Source organism: Amblyraja radiata, chromosome 32 (assembly GCF_010909765.2).
Source record: "Amblyraja radiata isolate CabotCenter1 chromosome 32, sAmbRad1.1.pri, whole genome shotgun sequence".
Lineage (NCBI taxonomy): Eukaryota > Metazoa > Chordata > Chondrichthyes > Rajiformes > Rajidae > Amblyraja > Amblyraja radiata.
Window position 1 is genome coordinate 27,640,433 of NC_045987.1, and position 19,964 is coordinate 27,660,396.

Genomic DNA, 19,964 nt, shown 5'->3' on the forward strand with positions numbered 1-19,964 from the left:
GCGGAACTCGTGCTGGACCACGACCACTTCACTCGGGTGACATCTTGCTTCAGGTCGCACCGTGAGAACTCGCCATTACCCCACAACTATCTTTCAACTCTCAGAGAATTTGATACATTTCAATGCGATCACCTCATTCTTCTGAATTCCAGAGAGTATAGACTCAAACTGCTTAATCACTCCTCGTACAACACACCCAGTTATCAAGCTTGGGAACTTTCATTGAAAACAATATTATTTTGCTGTTCTAATCAAAAGTTAGTTTTGTTACGGTAGAAAGTTGGCTCAACGGCAGAGCAACTTAATTGAGTTAAAGGGAAAGTTTAACTCTCCTATCTGCGTTGCTTTTGAAAAAATGCTGTAAGCAAAGTCAAGTAGCAAGGGTCACAAACGCTTGACAAACATAACTTGTTCATAAGTGATAGCAGCAGAATTAGGCCATTCGGCCCATCAAGTCTACTCCGCCTTTCAATCATGGTTCATTCATCTTTCCCTCTTAACCGCATTCTCTTGCCTTCTCTCCATAACCACTGACACCTACTAATCAAGAATCTTCTAAGGGGCATCATGGCTTGGTTCGGCAACGGAGCGCCCAGGAGCGGAGAAGACTACAAAAAGTAGTAAACACTGCCCAGTCCATCATCGGCTCTGACCTCCCTACCATCGAGGAGATCTATCGCAGTCGCTGCCTCAAAAAGGCTGGCAGCATCATCAAGGACCCACACCATCCTGGCCACACACTCATCTCCCCGCTATCTTCAGGTAGAAGGTACAGGAGCCTGAAGACTGCAACGCCCAGGTTCAGGAATAGCTGCTTCCCCACAGCCATCAGGCTATTAAACTCAAATGAAACAAAACTCTGAACATTAATAGACCATTATATGTTTATTTGCACCTTATCTGTTTATTTATTCATGTGTGTATATATTTATATAATGGTATATGGACACACTGAACTGTTCTGTATTCGTGCCTACCATATTCTGTTGTGCTGAAGCAAAGTAAGAATTTCATTGTCCTATCTGGGACATATGACAATAAACTCTCTTGAATCTTGAATCTATCTATCTCTGCATTAAAATGCCCATTGACGTGGCCTCCACAGCTTTCCGTGATAATGAATTCCACAGATGCACCATCCTTTGACTAAAGAAATTCCTCCTAATAATAATAATAATAATAATAGTGTGCAGCTCCACTGATGTACAAGAAAGGTAAATAAATACAATACATAAATAAACAAGCTGAATTGATTGACGTGACCATCTGAGGGAGACTGTCCAAAGGGGGTGGGTGGGGGGGGCACTCATTAGGGCCGATTCAGAGCCGCTATAGCTCTTGGGATGAAACTGTTCCTGAGTCTAGAGGTTCGGGCGTAGAAGGCCTTGTAACGTCTGCCGGAGGGAAGTAGTTGAAACAGACCGTGGCAGGGGTGTGATGAGTCCTTATGGATGCTGAGGGCCTTCCTGAGGCACCGCGTGTGGTAGATGCCCTCCAAGGCTGGTAGCTCCTCATCTCCTTCCTAAAGAACGTCCTTTAATTCTGAGGCTATGACCTCTGGTCCTAGACTCTCCCACATCCACTCTATCCAGGCCTTTCACTATTTTGTAAGTTTTTACTTCCATTCAATTCAATTGGGGAAATCAGAAAGGCTTCACATCTCCAAACGTTCCTTTCCATTCTGTGTCCTTATGATATGGAACACTGAGATGCTAAAGAAGATGTCTACCTACATGATAGTAAACCAATTCAGTGCCATAGCTAGTGAATCCTATGAGTCCATGGAAGAAAAGCTGGTAAATACACCTGTACTGATACATTCTCTTTGTTTTTATTATTGTCTCTTTCTTTCCAAATTTAATTTCATTTTATTTCTATTGCATTCATTATTTTGAAAAGAGTGACTCTGATGTCAATTGGAAGAATCAGTCATTACTAATGAATAGTTAAGTTAATATATATGAAAAAGCAAAGACTCTCAACAGCATAACTTCAGATACCAGTTTATATCTTATCTATATTACTAAAAGTCCGATCTTGATCACATTTGGCTCGCTGTGCTGTGATTTCCGAGAGAACGCCGCCACCTACGGCCCTCATTTTTGACCGCCTCGCTCAGAGCCCCCCTCCGCCTTCCGGGACCGGAGGATTTTTCCCATCGCTAAAAAACAGAGAGATATTAATGTTTTTAAATAATTTGCCATTCTCTCTGCTGTCCCTGCTGGAGGGAGGGGGAAGGACTATAAAACCAGGAAGTGGTGTGCCTCACTCAGTCTCTGCAAGATGGAGGAAGCCAGAGGGTCACGTCTCTCTGAGCTCTGAATAACACTGAACACATGTCTACTCAACTGTGAGTGCCCTTAATGTTGTTTTAAAAATGAAAATATGGTTGGTTTGAAGTAAAAAGGCACTGCCTGCAAATGGTTGCTTGGGGGGATGGGGTTAAAGTGAAAAGGCACTGCCTGCAAATGGTTGCTTGGGGGGTTTGGGTTGAAGTGAAAAGGCACTACCTGCAAATGGTTGTTTGGGGGGATGGGGTTGAAGTGAAAAGGCACTGCCTGCAAATGGTTGTTTGTCTAAGCTTGACAACTTCCTGTTTGCACTATATTGATTTTAGATAAAATGCTATCACTTACGGCTGTGATTTTTGGCCATCTTACTCAGTCCCCCTCCACTCATCAGGTGCAGAGGATTCTTTCCATCATTGAAAAACAAAAGTGTTATTAGTGTTTAAAAAATGTTGAGAATCTCTCTCCTGTCAATCACACCATGAAGGCCACACCTTTTCCAGTGGGATGGGGAGGGATTATAAAACCCGGAAGTGTGGGTGTGGCTCAGTCTCTGCATGATGGGGGGGGGGGGGGGGGGGGGGGAGAGGTCATGACTCTGTCTCAGCTGTGAATCAACTGAACACACTGAATGTCTACTGAACTGTGAGTGTGGTGTTTTGTGTGGTTTTATGGTGGTTTTTATGGTGGTTTCACCCTGCTTGAAATAGTATGAAAGCATTTGAATGTGGTGGCCTTGCACCCTGCATGAAATTGTATGAAACTGCATTTGAATGTGGTGTCGTTGCACCCTGCATGAAATGGTATGAAACTACATTTGAATTTGGTGGCCTTGCACCCTCCTTGAAATAGTATGAAACTGCATTTGAATTTGGTAGCCTTGCACCCTGCTTGAAGTGGTATGAAACTGCACTTGAATTTGGTGGCCTTGCACCCTGCTTGAAGTGGTTGGAAACTGCACTTGAATTCAGTGGCCTTGCACCCTGCATGAAGTGGTAGGAAACTGAACCTGAATATGGTGGCCATACACCCTACTTGAAGTGGTAGGAAACTGAACCTGAATTTGGTGGCCTTGCATCCTGCTTGAAGTAGTATGAAACTGCACTTACATTTTGTGGCCTTGCACCCTGCTCGAAGTGGTATTAAACTGCACTTGAATTTGGTGGCCTAGCACCCTGCTTGAAATGGTAGGAAAATGGATTTGAATTTGGTGGCCTTGCACTCTGCATGAAATGGAATTTCAAGGAATAGCCGTGAGTCAACTGCCAGCCCACCAGCCGTGAGTGAGCTGCCAGCACATCAGGCTTGAGGGACTGAGCTGCCACCCCAAGAATCCATTTGGCCCACAATGTCCATACTAGCCCAGTAGTCCCTGCAGCCAACAACGCCCATACCAGTGCTCCAGAAAGCTCCCCACCCCACTGGCCACCAATATTGGAATTGGTGGAGAGGTGGAATATTGCGTCGGGGGACCAGCCCTCCCGTGTGAACATGGGACCCAACGGGTCCCACTTAGTCTAGTATATTATATATGCTGATAATCTGAATGTGAGTAACATGAAAAGATGGGTGTTTTGCAGGTTATCATGAGTTATCAGGTTTGTTTTACCATGAATTGTGGATTAGGCTCAGCATTCTTGTAGCAGCACATTTAAAGGTGGAACTATAAGGGTCACAACTATAATAGGTGCAGGAGTAGGCCAATTGGCCCTTCAAGCCATTCAATATGATCACGGCTGATCATCCAAAATCAGTACCCCGTTCTGGCTTTTTCCCCATATCCCTTGATTCCCTTAGCCCTAAGGTACTGTACATGGTGTAGAATGCGATAACAACATCAAATTTACCATCCAGCATTTTTTAAGATCATAATTCTTTTGTGGATGTAAATGTTTATATATTAGCATGAGCTTCAGTGTTAAAATGAAGTTATGAAAATTATCTCAAAATGACTCATCTTGCACAGCAAGAAGCCCATAAGCCTGTAGAGTTGACACTGACCGTCAACCACCCTACGCTAATCCCATTTTAAATTCTCCCTACATCTCCACCAACTCTCCCTGCCCAGATTCTACTAATCTTGTGCACATTCCAGAGACAATTTGTAGAGGCCATCTAATCTAGCAATTCTGTAGAAGGGGTTTGGCCCGAAACGTTGCCTATTTCCTTCGCTCCATAAATACTGCTGCACCCGCTGAGTTTCTCCAGCATTTTTGTCTACCATCTAATCTAGCAAGCTGCATGGAGCATCTGTAGACATCACACAGAGTAACAGGGAACGTGCAAATTCCAGAGTGAATAGAGGGAGCCAGGAAAATAAGGTTTAAAAGCAGGATCTCGTGGGTAGTAATCTTCAGATAGCTCCCAAAGCAATATGCTAGTGAGTGTAAGAACAGAACAATAGGAGAGGTGAATCTGTGGCTGAGGAGTTGGTGCAAGGGGTATGGATTCTGATTTTTGGACCATTGGGACCTCTTCTGGGGCAGAGGTGACCAGTAAATGTCCAAGACGGATAGGTTGCACCTGAGCTGGAAGGAAACGAATATCCCGGTGGGCAAGTTAACTAGCGCTACATGGGAGGGTAACTAGATTCGGATCTGTCTTCACTAAGGAAGACACAAACAATCTCCCAGATGTACTGGAGGACAGAGGATCTAAGGGGATAGAGGAACTGAAATACATTTTCATTAGGTGAGAAATAGTATTGGGTAGGCTAATGGGACTGAAGGATGATAAATCCCCTGGGCCTGATGGTCTGCATCCCAGGGTCCTCAGGGAGGTGGCTCTAGAAATAGTGGATGCATTGGTGATCATTTTCCAATGTTCAATAGGTTCAGGAACATTTCCTGTGGATTGGAGGAGAGCTAATGTTATCCCACTTTTCAAGTAAGGAGCAAGAGAGAAAACGGGGAATTACAGACCAGTTAGCCTAACTTCGGTGGTGGGAAAGATGCTGGAGTCAATTATTAAAGAGGTAATAATGTGGCATTTGATAACAGTAAAAGGATTAGTCCAAATAAACATGGATTTATGAAAGAGGAAATCATGCTTGACTAATTTTCTGGAATTTTTTGAGGATGTGACAAGTAAAATGGATGAAGGGGTGCCAGTGGATGTAGTGTATCTCGACTTTCAGAAAGCCTTTGATATGGTTCCGCACAGGAGACTGGTGACTAAAATTAGAGCACATGGTATTGGGGGTAGGGTATTGACATGGATAGAAAATTGGTTGGCAGACAGGAAGCAAAGAATAGGAGTGAACGGGTCCATTTCAGATTAGCAGGCAGTGGTGAGTGGAGTGCCGCAAGGCTCAGTGTTGGGGCCACAACTGTTTACCATATATATTAATGATTTGGAAGAGGGAATTATGAGCAACACTAGCAAGTTTGCAGATGACACAAAGCTGGGTGGCAGTGTGAACTGTGAAGAGGATGTTAGGAGGTTACAGGGTGACCTGGACAGGTTGAGTGAGTGGGCAGATGCGTGACAGGTGCAGTATAATATAGATAAATGTGAGGTTATCCACTTTGGCGGCAAAAACAAGGGGGCAGATTATTATCTCAATGGGGTTAGGTTAGGTAAGGGCGAGGTGCAGCGAGACCTGGGCGTTTTTGTACACCTGTCACTGAAAGTTGGCGTGCAGGTACAGCAGGCAGTGAAGAAAGCTAATGGAATGTTTGCCTTCATAACAAGAGGGTTTCAGAATAGGAGAGTTTTCACGCAGAGAGTTGTGAATTTGTGGAATTCCCTGCCACATAGGGCAGTGGAGGCCAAGTCACTGGATGGATTTAAGAGAGAGTTAGATAGAGCTCTAGGGGCTAGTGCAGTCAAGGGACATGGGGAGAAGGCAGGCATGGGTTATTGATTGGGGACGATCAGCCATGATCACAATGAATGGCGGTGCTGGCTCGAAGGGCCGAATGGCCTCCTCCTGCATCTATTTTCTATGTTTCTTTGTTTCTATTGGCAGGGCGACGGGATCCAATGCAGGACAGTGGCAGTTGGAAGTTGGTACAGAGGTGGTGAAAGCAAGTTCAGTAAACAGGATAGGCAGGAGCACAGCATGTAATGAGGCAGGACTGTTGGTTCAAGTTGCATTTATTTAAATGTGAGAGGCCTGACAGCTAAGGCGGGTGAATGCAGGGCATGGATAGGTATGTGCAATGGGATACTGTAGTCATCGAGTCATACAGCATGGAAACAGGCCCTTCAACCCAGCTTGCCCATGCCAACAAAGGTGACTCATCTGCACTAGTCCAAACTGCCCGTGATCGACCCATGTCCCTCTCAACCTTTCTCATCCATGTGCCTATCGAAACGATATTGTCATAGTTTGCCTCAACTACCTGCTCCAGCAGCTTATTCCATATACCCTGTGGGAGAAAATTGCATCTCAGGATCCCATTAATTTTTTCCCCTCTTACCTTAAATCTATGTCCTTTGGTACTTGATTCCCTACAGCAATGGGCTCAGCACCGATCCATGAGACACATCATGAGTCACAGACTAGCACCTCTAAAATCAATCACCCTCTGTTTCCATGAAGCCGATTTTCTATCCATTTGGCTAGCTCTCCCTGTATCCCTTACAATCTAACCTTCAAGAGCAGCCTAACATGCGGAACTTTGTTAAATGCCTTACTGAAATCCATATAGATGTCTACAGCTCAGCCCTCATCAACCTTTTTGTTTATATCTTCAAGAAAATCAGAATTGTGAGATACGATCTCCCACGTACAAAACCGTGCTGAATCTCCTTAATCAGCTGTTGTCTATCTACATGCATGTCTATCTTATCCCTCAGAATACTTTCTATTAACATTCCGATCACACATATTAGACTCACTGGTTATAGTTCCCAGACATTTCCCTGCAGCCCTTCTTACATATAGCACCACATTTGCCAACTTCAAGTCTTCCGGCATCTCAGCATATTTAATGATGACTCGTATATCTCAGCCAGGGCTAGTTCCCCAGAGTGTCCTTAGATATATTTGATCATGAAGGGAGGATTGTCTACATTCATTCACGTCAGGAAGTTTAGCACCTCCTCAAACACAATACAGACTGTTCTCAAGACACCTCCATCAATTGCCCCAAGTTCCTCAGTGTTCATGTCTTTCTCCATGGTAAAAACAGAGGAGAAATACTCATTGAGGATCTTGCCCATCTCCTGCGGCTTCACACAGAGATGACCTCTTTGATTGCTGAGGGGTGCTATTCTCCCTCGGGTTAGCCTCTTTCCTTTAATGTACCTATAAAATCTCTTTGGATTATCCTTAATATCATCTGCCAGAGCCCACCTGCCTCACCTTCAATTTAGCAGCAACATGCCTGCCCTGAACTCTCGTCAGCCCACTTTTAAAAACATTCCACTTTCTAGACGTTCATTTTCCTGTAAACAACCTGCTCCAATTAACTGGAGTGAGTGCCAGTCTAATATCATCAACGTTGGCCTTGCCCCAATTGAGAATTTTAATGTGGAATACTGTTATATATGGAATATATGTTACAGAAACATGGCTAAGGGAGGGACAGGACAGCATCTTAATGTTCCACGGTACAGATGTTGACAGGACCTGAAGCACTGAGCTATAGGAAATTGGGCAAGGTGGGACTTTAGTCCTTAGAGCACAGGAGGATCAGCGGTGATGTTGTAGAGGTATATAAAATCATGAGGGGGATAGATAGAGTAAATACATAGTCTTTTACAGGATAGGGAGATTAAAAAAAAAGAGGACACAGGTTTAATGTAAGGGGGCAAGATTAAATACAAACCTGAGGGGCAACTTTTTCACTCCAGTGTGGTGGGTGAATGGAACTAGCTGGCAGAGGAGGTAGTTGAGACAGATACTATAACAATATTTAAAAGACATTTGGATAGATATATGGACAGCAAATGTTTGTAGGGATATGGGCCAAACGTGAGCAAATGGGACTAGCTTAGATGGGGTATCGGACAAGTTGGCCGAAGAGCTGTCTGACTCTATGACTCCACCACTTAAGGTCAGGACTGAATGTATGTCATTGGAGCTGTGAGGCAGCAGTTGTGAGGCAGTAACACTGTGCCACAAAACAAAGATCTTCCACCATGCTGAGCTGCCGATATGATGTCACTGGCATAAGATTCATTTGCACCATACTATACTCCCTATAAAGCTGAACACTGAGAAATTACCTCAAGCAACGCACTATTTGAAGTAACCTACCCTTGTTATTGATTTCCATTTCCATTGAAGAGCAATAAAAATACTTTCAAAATTGGAAACACTGCAGCAGTTTTGGGCCAATGAAAGGAAAAAGTGTTATACATTGTGTAGAATCTGACCTTCTCTTTAAATACAAAATGAGAGGTCATTCCCATTGTAGTCACCGTACCAAAGTGCAATCAGTTATTAACAACTGGTGTCCTGTTTGGACCTTTGCAAAATTATAAACAAGCAAGACCACGAGATTTTTCTAGTTCAACTCAAGTAATTAGAGATTGGTGCTACCTAGTGTGTTGCTCCAATGGGATTGTGCATTAAATTTAAACTGTAACATTGCAAATATCAATCAAAGGTATCAAAGGTATCAAAGGTATTTTACTTCGGAGTCACGTGAGTGACTACGTGAAGAACCCGCTTCCAACGCATGCGTGCCATATCGCTACACGCATTGCACGAGTCAACAGAAGGGTGGAGGACATCCCCCAGTAACGGGAGAAGGAAAAAAGGACCAGCAAAAGGCAGGTAAGGACTCTGCATTTTTATTCACAGAAAAATGGACAGAGTGAAAAGGAAGCGGTCTGCAAAAAAGCTGCCCGAGAAACGCGTTGTAAACGTGGATGAACGGCAGAGACAGCAGCCGTCGGCTCTAGAGGCCTCGGTAGAGGAATCAGCTGTGCCAGAAATCATTCTGGCACCGACGAAACTTACTCACCGGCCGGGAGGCAAAGTTCAAACAAAAACGCACCATCTAGCAGAGCCCGACTTGGAGCAGCAGCGGGCGACCAGCCCGTATCAATATCGGACCAGGGCTGAACGGGTGCGGTAGACGGAACAAACCCGCTATGAGTGGCTGCATACGGAGCAGCCAGGAGAAACAGCTGACCGGGAACAGACGTGGACGGACAGTCAGGACCGGTGTGGCCAGCGGCGGGACGAGGAAAGCCCGCAAACCAGCACCCGTGAGTACCGGGAGCGGGAACAGCTGGGCTACAGAGAAAAGCAGCACACTGCTAAAAGGCTGCAAAAATGGGAGCAGCCAAAAATAGCAAGTGCAGCTCACCGTCTAAAGGAGCTGCTGGAGGAGCTCCTTCACAGTGGCAGTCCCATGAATGTGGAGACTAGCCACAGTGGGCAGACAAGCCCCATATGGGTACCCCGTGAGGGACCCCTGAAATCTCGACCTCTTCGGAGGAGAGTGGGCAGGACCCTGATGGGCCAGACCCTGATCACACAGCTTCCCATGATCCTGAATCTGCAGAAAAACATACACTGCTGGACATGGTGGCTGATTACTTCAAACCAAGTCAAACAGGGGCAGACTTGGATTCCAGGATGGCAGCCAGTATTAACTACATGTCTGGCCATCAACTCCAACAACAAATATTCACAGAGACACTGGCCAGACATCTGCCACCTGGTAACTGATGCATTACAAATCCCCAGTGTCAACCAATGCATTTGGAAGCATATGGGGAAGGACATCAGGAACCATGAGGGCTTACGGCAGGGATCACAGCCTACATCCGCACCCTGGACAAAACAGAGCAAACTAAAGGCCACCAAGACGCACTAGCCCTGTTTTGTAATGTACAATATGAGCTGAATAGCATGCGGAGGGCGGCTATTCAGCCAGCACTGGATCCTAAATATGCAACAATTTGCAAACAAAGAGCCGTTAAAACCTCAACCCTTTTTGTTTGGGGAAGCCAAGACACTGGGGCTCATCAAAACCAGCGCAAAGGCTTATTTTGGATCACGGTACCAGCCACATGGAAGACCGAAAAGTGTGGCTTATATCAATGGCAGTGCCAGAACCCAATATAACCAGCAGCAGCCTTCTTTTAGGGTATGGCCAGGGACGGCCACCCTGGAAGATGCGGAAGCCTAAACCTCCAGTACAACCACGAACACGAATAAAAACAAAACCCCCTTTTTTCAAAAAACAAAGAAAATAATACAACCACCAGTAACCATGGAGGTAGGTGGGTGTGGTTCTTTTGTAAAAAAGGGACCCACGACGGTGGGAGGGAGGTTGCAATACTACAGTGACGAATGGTGTAAATCACTACAGACTCGTATGTTCTAAGCAGTATTCAGGGTTATCTGATAGAATTTACTCATCCCAATAACCCCCCAGTACAACATACACCAGAAAGGCATTTCGTCCTTACAAAAACCGAACAATCTAAAGCCCACATGGAGCTACAACGATTGTATACAAAAGGTGTGATTGAGCATACTACTCATGAACAATTAAAATTTGTATCAAACATATTTATTAAAAATAAAAAAGATGGGGGTTGCAGGATTATCATTGACCTTTCAACCCTAAACACATTCGTTCAATATGTTCATTTTAAGATGGATACCTTTATCACTGCTAAAGAATTAGTATCAGCTGGTTTCTATATGACAAGCATTGACTTAAAAGATGCATACTATACAGTACCCATCAAAGGGGAACACAGACGGTAGTTAAGTGTAAATTGATACCAGAAACGAATATGGATTATCTAGGATTCACCATTAACACGGTCAATATGTTAGTAACTTTACCAATAAATAAAGCCGCAGCCCTACAGGAGGATTGCAGCGAGCTTCTTAACACCAACAGACCCTCCATTAGACGGGTAGGCCGGATAATTGGGAAGATTGTGGCTACATTCCCGGCCACACATTTTGGGCCATTACATTATCAAAATTTGCAAAGAGCAAAATTAGAGCACTCAAATTTAACAAAGGTCATTTTGATAGACCTATGGAGCTGCCTACGGAAGCTATAATTGAACTACAGTGGTGGGAACATAGCATTAGGTATTGCTCCAACCCCATCATTATTGACAACTCGTCTATGGTATTACAAAATGGTGTATCCAAAGAAACATTTGGATATCGGCAACATAAAGGTAAGCTAAATTCAGTGGCAGACACCAGGTCACGCAAATTTAATGAAAACACGGAATGGATGTTAAATAAAATGTATTTGCTGAAATTACAGCAAAATATGGTAGACCAGATATTGATATTTTTGCGTCCAGGTTGAATCACCAATTACCAAGGTATGTGTCCTGGGAACCAGACCCTGGGGCAGAAGCTACAGATGCTTTCTCACTGCATTGGGGGAAATGGCGTTTTTTATGCTTTTCCCCAATTCTGCATCATCAATCGGGTACAAAGGAAAATTCAACAATATTCGGCATCTGGGATTCTCATAGTACCCGATTGGCCTACTCAACCGTGGTATTCGGTCATACAGGGGATGGTGTTAGAACCATGTTCCATTATTGGACATAGCCCGAATTTATTAATTCATCCAGTAACTGGAGGGGGGCAGTCACCCATGCCATAAGACTATGGATTTGTTGATTTGTAGAGTCTGAAAGACCCACTACACGGCATGGGGCTGTCAGACAGGACGATGAATCTCATCACATCCGCACAAAGACTGTCAACACGGAAGCAGTACCTCGGACACATCAAGAAATGGGGCATATACTGCTTTGACAACAACCTAGACCAAAGGGCCAAGAATATTCCGGCCGTATTGGAATTCTTAACAAACCTCCATCATGATAAACGATTGGGCTAAAGTGCCATCAATAGTGCCAGAAGTGCACTCTCCAATTACCTATCACAAGGAACGGAGCGGCACACGGTGGGAACGCACCCCCTGGTAACAAAACTTATGAGGGGCATATTCAATGCAAATCCCCCTAAAACCAGATACTCCAAAATCTGGGATGTGGGTGTCGTTTTAAACATGCTGAGTTGCTGGTAGCCCATAAACAGCATTATCACTGCAGAAACTGACCATGAAGATGGTTATGCTCATGGCGTTAGTTACTGCACAACGAGTCCAGTCATTAAGCAAACTGAGCCTGGACTCCTTGATCATCTCACGAGAGAAACTGGTGTTTGTCATACATGAGTTAATAAAACAAACAGACCAGGTTCATCGGGTCAAGTGATTGAATTTATGGCATATCCATATGACGAACGTCTGTGTATAGCAAGACATATCCAATTATACACGGAATATACTAAGAGCATTCGAGGTCAGGAAATGGCTTTGTTAATTTCTTACAAGAAACCGCACAAAAGGGTCACGACCCAAACTATCTCAAGGTGGCTCAAATGTGTCCTAAAGATGGCAGGAATAAACACTAATGGTTTTAAATCTCATTCCACCAGGGCTGCAGCAAAATCCGCAGCAAAAATTCTGAGGTACCCACGGACCAAATCCTCAGAATAGCAGGATGGTCATCCGAAAGGACTTTCCAAAGGTTTTATAATAAACCAGTTTTTGGAGCCATCATCATTTTCGGAAAGCATTTTACGTTCAATATTATAATTTGCCCGAAGGGTTACAGGGCTATGATTTCAATTAATAAATGTATTTTCTCGTTATATCACACAAGTCTTTGTATAAGTGTGTCTAAAATTGCTAATGATACTCTCTCCCGATACCCAAGGCAGTTGTGAAGCATGGACTCATTCCACGGCATGAGGTCACAGAGCTTTGAAATCTTCACGTAGTCACTCACGTGACTCCGAAGTAAAATAGTAAGATTAAACGAGAACTTACCAGTTTGAAGTTTGATCTGTATTTTATGAGGAGGAACGTTGAGGGAATACGTGCCCTCCGCTCCCACCCTCCTATGATCATATCAAAACTGGTATCTCTTTGATAATCTTACTATGTTAGGTCATTATAGTTTTCTGTGACCTCACACCGCTGCTTTGAAGAATGGCACGCATGCGTTGGAAGCGGGTTCTTCACGTATTCCCTCAACGTTCCTCCTCATAAAATACAGATCAAACTTCAAACTGGTAAGTTCTCGTTTAATCTTACTATTTTATTAGTCACATTCACATACACCTAGGTGTAGTGAAGTGAAATGCTTCTTGCCATTTTGCAGCACATGAAGAAGGAATACAGACATAACATTAATAAGAGTTTTAAACATAAAGAACATCCCCCCACAATGGTTCCCATTATGAGGGAAGGCACAAAGTCCAGTCCCCAACCCCAGTTCACCCATAGTCGGGCCCATTGAGGCCTCCACAGTTGCCTCCAAGGAGGCCCGATGTTCAAGGCCGTTCTCGCCGGGTGATGTTGCTCCGGCGTCGCGAGAGTCCTCTCAGCGGCTTGGGAACCCTGGAACGGCCGCTTCCGTACTGGAGGCCGCGGTTTCCAAAGCCAACAAGGCCGCGCCGGTTGGAGCTCCACAACTGGCGATCTCATCTAGAGATCCCAGGCTCCCGATGTAAAGTTCAGCGCCGCCGCCCGCAGCTGGTCGCTCCACAGTCCCGCAACTCCGCGATGTTTTCCTCAGCGATCTTCAGCTCACCGGAGCTCCAGCGCGGCGACCCGGGCAAGGCATCGCCCGCCCCGCGATAGCGCTCCAGCGCTGTGCCGCCGTCGAAGCCGAGGTTCTGGGCGGTCCCCGACAGGAAATGCCGCTCCAGGCCCGCTGGTAGGCCGCGAGGATGGGTCGAAGCTGCAGCCCGGAGAAAAGCTGCCTCTCCGACCAGGTAGGGACCCTGAAAGGTAGTTTCTCCCTTCCCCCCCCCCCCCCCCACATAAAAAAGTATAGACCTCCAAACAAAACACTTGACTAACTAAAATAAAAAATAAAAAGATGAAAAGACAGACAGCTGCTGGCTGGGCAGCCGTGCACAGGACAGCGCCCCCCCAAATATAAGAAAGTGGGAAGAACAAATGAAATCGATTAAATAGATTAGATTCATGCTACGGATGCTAAAAATGTAACTCCTTCTACTTACTATGATTTGGTATGGAATCTGAGGTTTGACAAAGAGAGGAGTTCCCACCAAGTAGATTAAATATGGTGAGGTTGTAAATATAACTTCATTGTATTCAGCATCTTCAGATATTCCAGCTGGTAGTAAATGCAAGAAAAAAGTCATTATTTCTCATTTTTCATAACTTTCAATATCTCCATTACACAGTACAATAACCTACTTGTCTGGTATTTTAGTATTTAACTTTTTAAGACTTTGTTGATAGCTATTGATCTGCAGGGCCCTAGTGAGACCACACCTGGAGTATTGTGTGCAGTTTTGGTCCCCTAATTTGAGGAAGGACATTCTTGCTATTGAACGAGTGCAGCGTAGGTTTACAAGGTTAATTCCCGGGATGGCGGGACTGTCATATGCTGAGAGAATGGAGGGGCTAGGCTTGTACACTCTGGAATTTAGAAGGATGAGTGGGGATCTTATTGAAACATAAGATTTGGACGCACTAGAGGCAGGAAACATGTTCCCGATGTTGGGGGAGTCCAGAACCAGGGGCCACAGTTTAAGAATAAGAGGTAAGCCATTTTGAACGGAGATGAGGAAACACTTTTTCTCACAGAGAGTTGTGAGTCTGTGGATTTCTTTGCCTCAGAGGGTGGTGGAGGCCGGTTCTCTGGATACTTTCAAGAAAGAGCTAGATAGAGGCTCTGAAAGATAGCGGAGTCAGGGGATATGGGGAGAAGGCAGGAACGGGGTACTGATTGGGGATGATCAGCCAAGATCCCATTGAATGGTGCTGCTGGCTCGAAGGCCGAATGGCCTACTCATGCACCTATTGTCTATTATCTATTGATAGCTATCCGAATAATTTCACATCAACAATAAAAGCAAATATTTTTATGATGTGTTTTAGGAAGCAGATAACATTGCGAAAGGTCTTCTTGGATGAATGAACATAGAACATAGAACAGTACAGCACAGGAACGGGCCCTTCGGTTCGCAATGTGCCCAACATGATGCCAAGTTAAACTGATCTCATCTGCATTTACATGATTCATATCTCTCTATTCCCTACACTTCCATATGCCTCTCCTAAAGCCTCACACAATACTATCATATCTGTCTCCACCACTACCTCTGCAGTGTATTCCAGGAGCACATCACTCTCTGTATGGAAAACCTGCTCTGCACATCTCCATTAAACTTACCATATAGTATTGGACATTTCCCCCGTGGAAAAAAGGTTCAGACTATCTATCCTATCTATGTCTTTCAGAATTTTATACACTCCTATCTTGTCTCCCCTCAACCTTCCAAATTCCAGAGAAAACAATCCAAGTCTATCCAATCTCTCCCTGTAACTTAAACCCTATAATACAGGCAGCATTCTGGTAAACCTCCTCTGCACCCTCTCCAAAGCCTCGCATCTTTCCTGTAATGGGGCAGCCAGAATTGCACGCAATGCTCCAAATGCGGCCTAACCAGAGTCCTATAGAACTGCATCATGACTTGCTGACTCTTATATTCAATGCCTCAAGCAATGAGCGCAAGCTTACCATACATCTTCTTAACTACCTTCCACTTGTGCTGCCACCTTCAGTGAGCTAGGAATGCTGAATCCAAAATCCCTCTGAATATCAATGTGGTTAAGGGTCTTGCCATTAACTGCATACTCTCTCCTGACATTCAACCTCCCACAGTGTAGCACCTCATACTTGCTTGGCTTAAACTTCATCTGCCATTACCCACCCATTTCTGCAGCTGATATCCCACATATTCTAACAGCATTCCCCACTGGCTGCAACTCCTCCAATGTTGGTGTCGTCGGCAAACTTAAGGGGCTGTCCCATTTGGGCGACTTAATCCACGAGTTCTGACGAGTTTGCCTTCGACTCATACTCGCAGCATGGTCGACACGATGTCATAGGAGGTTTTGTAACTCTCCTTCATGCTCGAGAGTAGTTCCCGTGTACTTGAGGCCTCAGCTAGGTCCGCGAGTAAAGAAAGGTCGTCATGGAAAAAATCGATACTTTTTTTACTCGTAGGTTTAGTCGTAGTAGGTCGGCATGTTAGTCGTAGGTAATCGAGGATAGTCGAAGGTAGTCGTAGATAGTCTTCATCATAGTTGAAGGGAGGTCGAAGGAGATCAAAGGAGGTCATCTTCACTCTCCACTATTCGGTGCCCAATTTTCCCGAAGTTAGTTGTAGCTAGTCGTAGCTAGTCGAAGCTAGTCTTCAACATAGTCGAAGGAGGTCTTCAACATGACATTTTTTCAAACTATCCTAAACTCTTCTAAACTCGCCAATTAGGTCGCCCAAGTGGGACAACCCTTTTACTCACAAATCTATCTACATTTACAAGTAGATCATGTCTATATATTACAAACAGCAGAGGTGTCAGCGCTGGTCATAGACCTCTAGCCAGAATATCTACCTTCCACCACAACCCCTGCAGTCTTTCTGGTGATGATGTGTACACAAGGTACTAACATACAAATGCAGTCCAGGTGAATGACCTACATGTTTTGAGGAATGGTCACTTACTAAAATGTTGACTTGGTTTCTCTCTATGCAGATGCTGCCTGACCAGCTGACTGTTTCCAACATTTCTACTCTCATTCCAGATTTCCGGCATCAGCAGTTTTTAATGTTGAAATTATTCTCTCTTAAATGTTGCACTATGATCTTTCACCAATTTATGCTCACTAGAAAATGTAGATGCATTTGGTAGACATGCACTTCCAGCATACACAAACCACAGATGACTTTTTATGCCTCGGTAATGTTCCATTCAAGACACGGGTGTCTGATTCTTCATATATGTTTTTTGACTTTGATCAGACTGTTGGATGCAGCATGAACAAGCTTAGTTTGCTACCAAAGTATTTCGAGGTGCTCGACATAACAGAAGAAGTAATTATTGCATGCCATAGACAGCTGGGCCGACAATGCTTAGTTCACATTTAAAGAAAAGGAAAAGTTGCTATTAAAGGAATACTAAACTCTAAGTGTTCATTTATAGATCCAAAAAGGAAGAAAGGAAGATCCAAAAAGGAAGAAAGATTCTAAGGGGAGTAGGAGGCAACCGCGGCTCACAAGAGAAGTTAGGGATAGAATAAAACTAAAAGAAAAGATGTATAACACAGCAAAGATTAGCCGGAAGCCAGAGGATTGGGAAAGTTTCATAGGACAACAGAAGGAAACAAAACGGGCAATACGGGTTGAAAAGATGAAGTACGAAGGGAAGCTGGCCAGGAATATAAAGAAGGACAGTAAAAGCTTCTTTAGATATGTGAAGGGAAAAAGAGTAGCAAAGTCAAATGTGGGTCCTTTGAAGGCAGACACAGGTGAAATAATTATGGGCCACAAGGAAATGGTAGAAGAGTTGAATAGGTACTTTGGATCTGTCTTCACTAAGGAAGACACAAACAATCTCCCAGATGTACTGGAGGACAGAAGATATAAGGGGGTAGAGGAACTGAAATAAATTTTCATTAGTATTGGGTAGGCTAATGGGACTGAAGGATGATAAGTGCCCTGGGCCTGATGGTCTGCATCCCAGGGTCCTCAGGGAGGTGGCTCTTGAAATAGTGGACACATTGGTGATCATTTTCCAATGTTCAATAGATTCAGGATCAGTTCCTGTGGGTTGGAGGATAGCTAATGCTATCCCATTTTCAAGAAAGGAGCGAGAGAGAAAACAGGGAATTACAGACCAATTAGCCTGACTTCGATGGTGGGAAAGATGCTGGAGTCAATTATTAAAGAGGTAATAATGAGGCATTTGGATAGCAGTAAAAGGATTAGTCCAAGTCAACATGGATTTATGAAAGGGAAATCATGCTTGACTTATCTTCTGGAATTTTTTGGGGATGGACAAGTAAAATGGATGAAGGGGTGCCAGTGGATGTAGTGTATCTAGACTTTCAGAAAGCCTTTGATATGGTCCCCCACAGGAGACTGGTGACTAAAATTAGAGCACATGGTATTGGGGGTAGGGTGTTGACATGGATAGAAAATTGGTTGGCAGACCGGAAGCAAAGAGTAGGAGTGAACCGGTCCTTTTCAGAATGGCAGGCAGTAGCGAGCGGAGTGCCGCAAAGCTCGGTGTTGGGGTCGCAACTGTTTACCATATATATTAATGATTTGAAGAGGGAATTAGGAGCAACACTAGCAAGTTTGTGGATGACACAAAGCTGGGTGGCAGTTGGAACTGTGAAGAGGATGTTAGGAGGTTGCAGGGTGACCTGGACAGGTTGAGTGAGTGGGCAGATGCGTGGCAGATGCAGTATAATATAAATAAATGTGAGGTTATCCACTTTGGCGGCAAAAACAAGGGGGCAGATTATTATCTCAATGGGGTTAGGTTAGGTACGGGGGAGGTGCAGCGAGACCTGGGCGTCCTTGTACACCGGTCACTGAAAGATGGCGTGCAGGTACAGCAGGCAGTGAAGAAAACTAATGGAATGTTGGCCTTCATAACAAGAGGATTTCACTATAGGAGTAAAGAGGTTCTTCTGCAGTTGTATTGGGCTCTGGTGAGACCACATCTGGGGTATTGTATACAGCTTTGGTCTCCTAATTTGAGGAAGGACATCCTTGTGATTGAGGCAGTGCAGCGTAGATTCACGAGATTGATTGCTGGAATGGCGGGACTGTCATATGAGGAAAGATTGAAAAGACTAGGCTTATATTCACTGGAGTTTAGAAGGATGAGGGGGTTTTATAGAAACATATGAAATTATAAAAGGACTGGACAAGCTAGATGCAGGGAAAATGTTCCCAATGTTGGGTGAGTCCAGAACCAGGGGCCACAGTCTTAGAATAAAGGGGAGGTTATTTAAGACTGAGGTGAGAAAAACCTTTTTCACCCAGAGAGTTGTGAATTTATGGAATTCCCTGCCACAGAGGGTAGTGGAGGCCAAGTCACTGGATGGATTTAAGGGAGAGTTAGATAGAGTTCTAGGGGCTAGTGGAGTCAAGGGATATGGGGAGAAGGCAGGCACGGGTTATTGAAAGGGGACGATCAGCCATGATCACAATGAATGGCGGTGCTGGCTCGAAGGGCCGAATGGCCTCCTCCTGCACCTATTTTCTATGTTTCTATGTAGATCGGAATTCACAGAAACAAGTTTGCAAGACCCTTCTAACTGTGAGAAATATTAGGTTCACAGATCTCCCATCAGTCTGCCCTTCAGTGCAGCAGACTGTGGTACATACATAGACATTTTCAGCACTTTTGTAAAGAGTTATTCTCTTATACCTGAGAAATCCTGAACTGTCACTCCGATGTACAAAAAGTCTCCATTAAGATCTTCAATACTATATCGGCCGATTAATTCCGTTGCAGCCTTAGCGTTGAATACTACCGTTGCTAATCCATTTACCATCTGATGAAAATCAAAGTTTGTTAACTTTATCTTAATACTGTACCAAAGCTTCCAAAGAAAACTAAGCTTTAACCTGTTTACTGCCAAGATATATTTACACTTGTATACTGTGACCTCTAACGGTCTGTTTCTCAATCAAGTTGGTATTTGGTCTGATGAGAACTTCCATATGGTGGCATTTCCATATACCAGCTGCCTTTGATCTTCTTGGTGATCGGGGTCAAGGTTTGAAGTTAGTGCACAGCATAAGGTGAACATTAAAATAAATATGTATCTTTATACACAGTTATGTCTCGGTTTATTCCCTTATTCCACTTT

At 44.3% G+C, this 19,964-nt stretch overlaps 1 protein-coding gene across 1 annotated transcript in view; it reads right to left on the reverse strand.

Moving 5' to 3' along the window:
- Window positions 1-19,964, reverse strand: part of c5 (complement C5) — a 208,835-nt gene that overhangs the window by 144,400 nt on the left and 44,471 nt on the right. The window contains exons 9-10 of the mRNA XM_033048613.1: window positions 19,520-19,646; window positions 14,284-14,399 (exon numbers count right to left, since the gene is read on the reverse strand). Coding sequence (XP_032904504.1) covers window positions 14,284-14,399; window positions 19,520-19,646 — 243 coding nt within the window. The remainder of the gene's footprint in view (window positions 1-14,283; window positions 14,400-19,519; window positions 19,647-19,964) is intronic.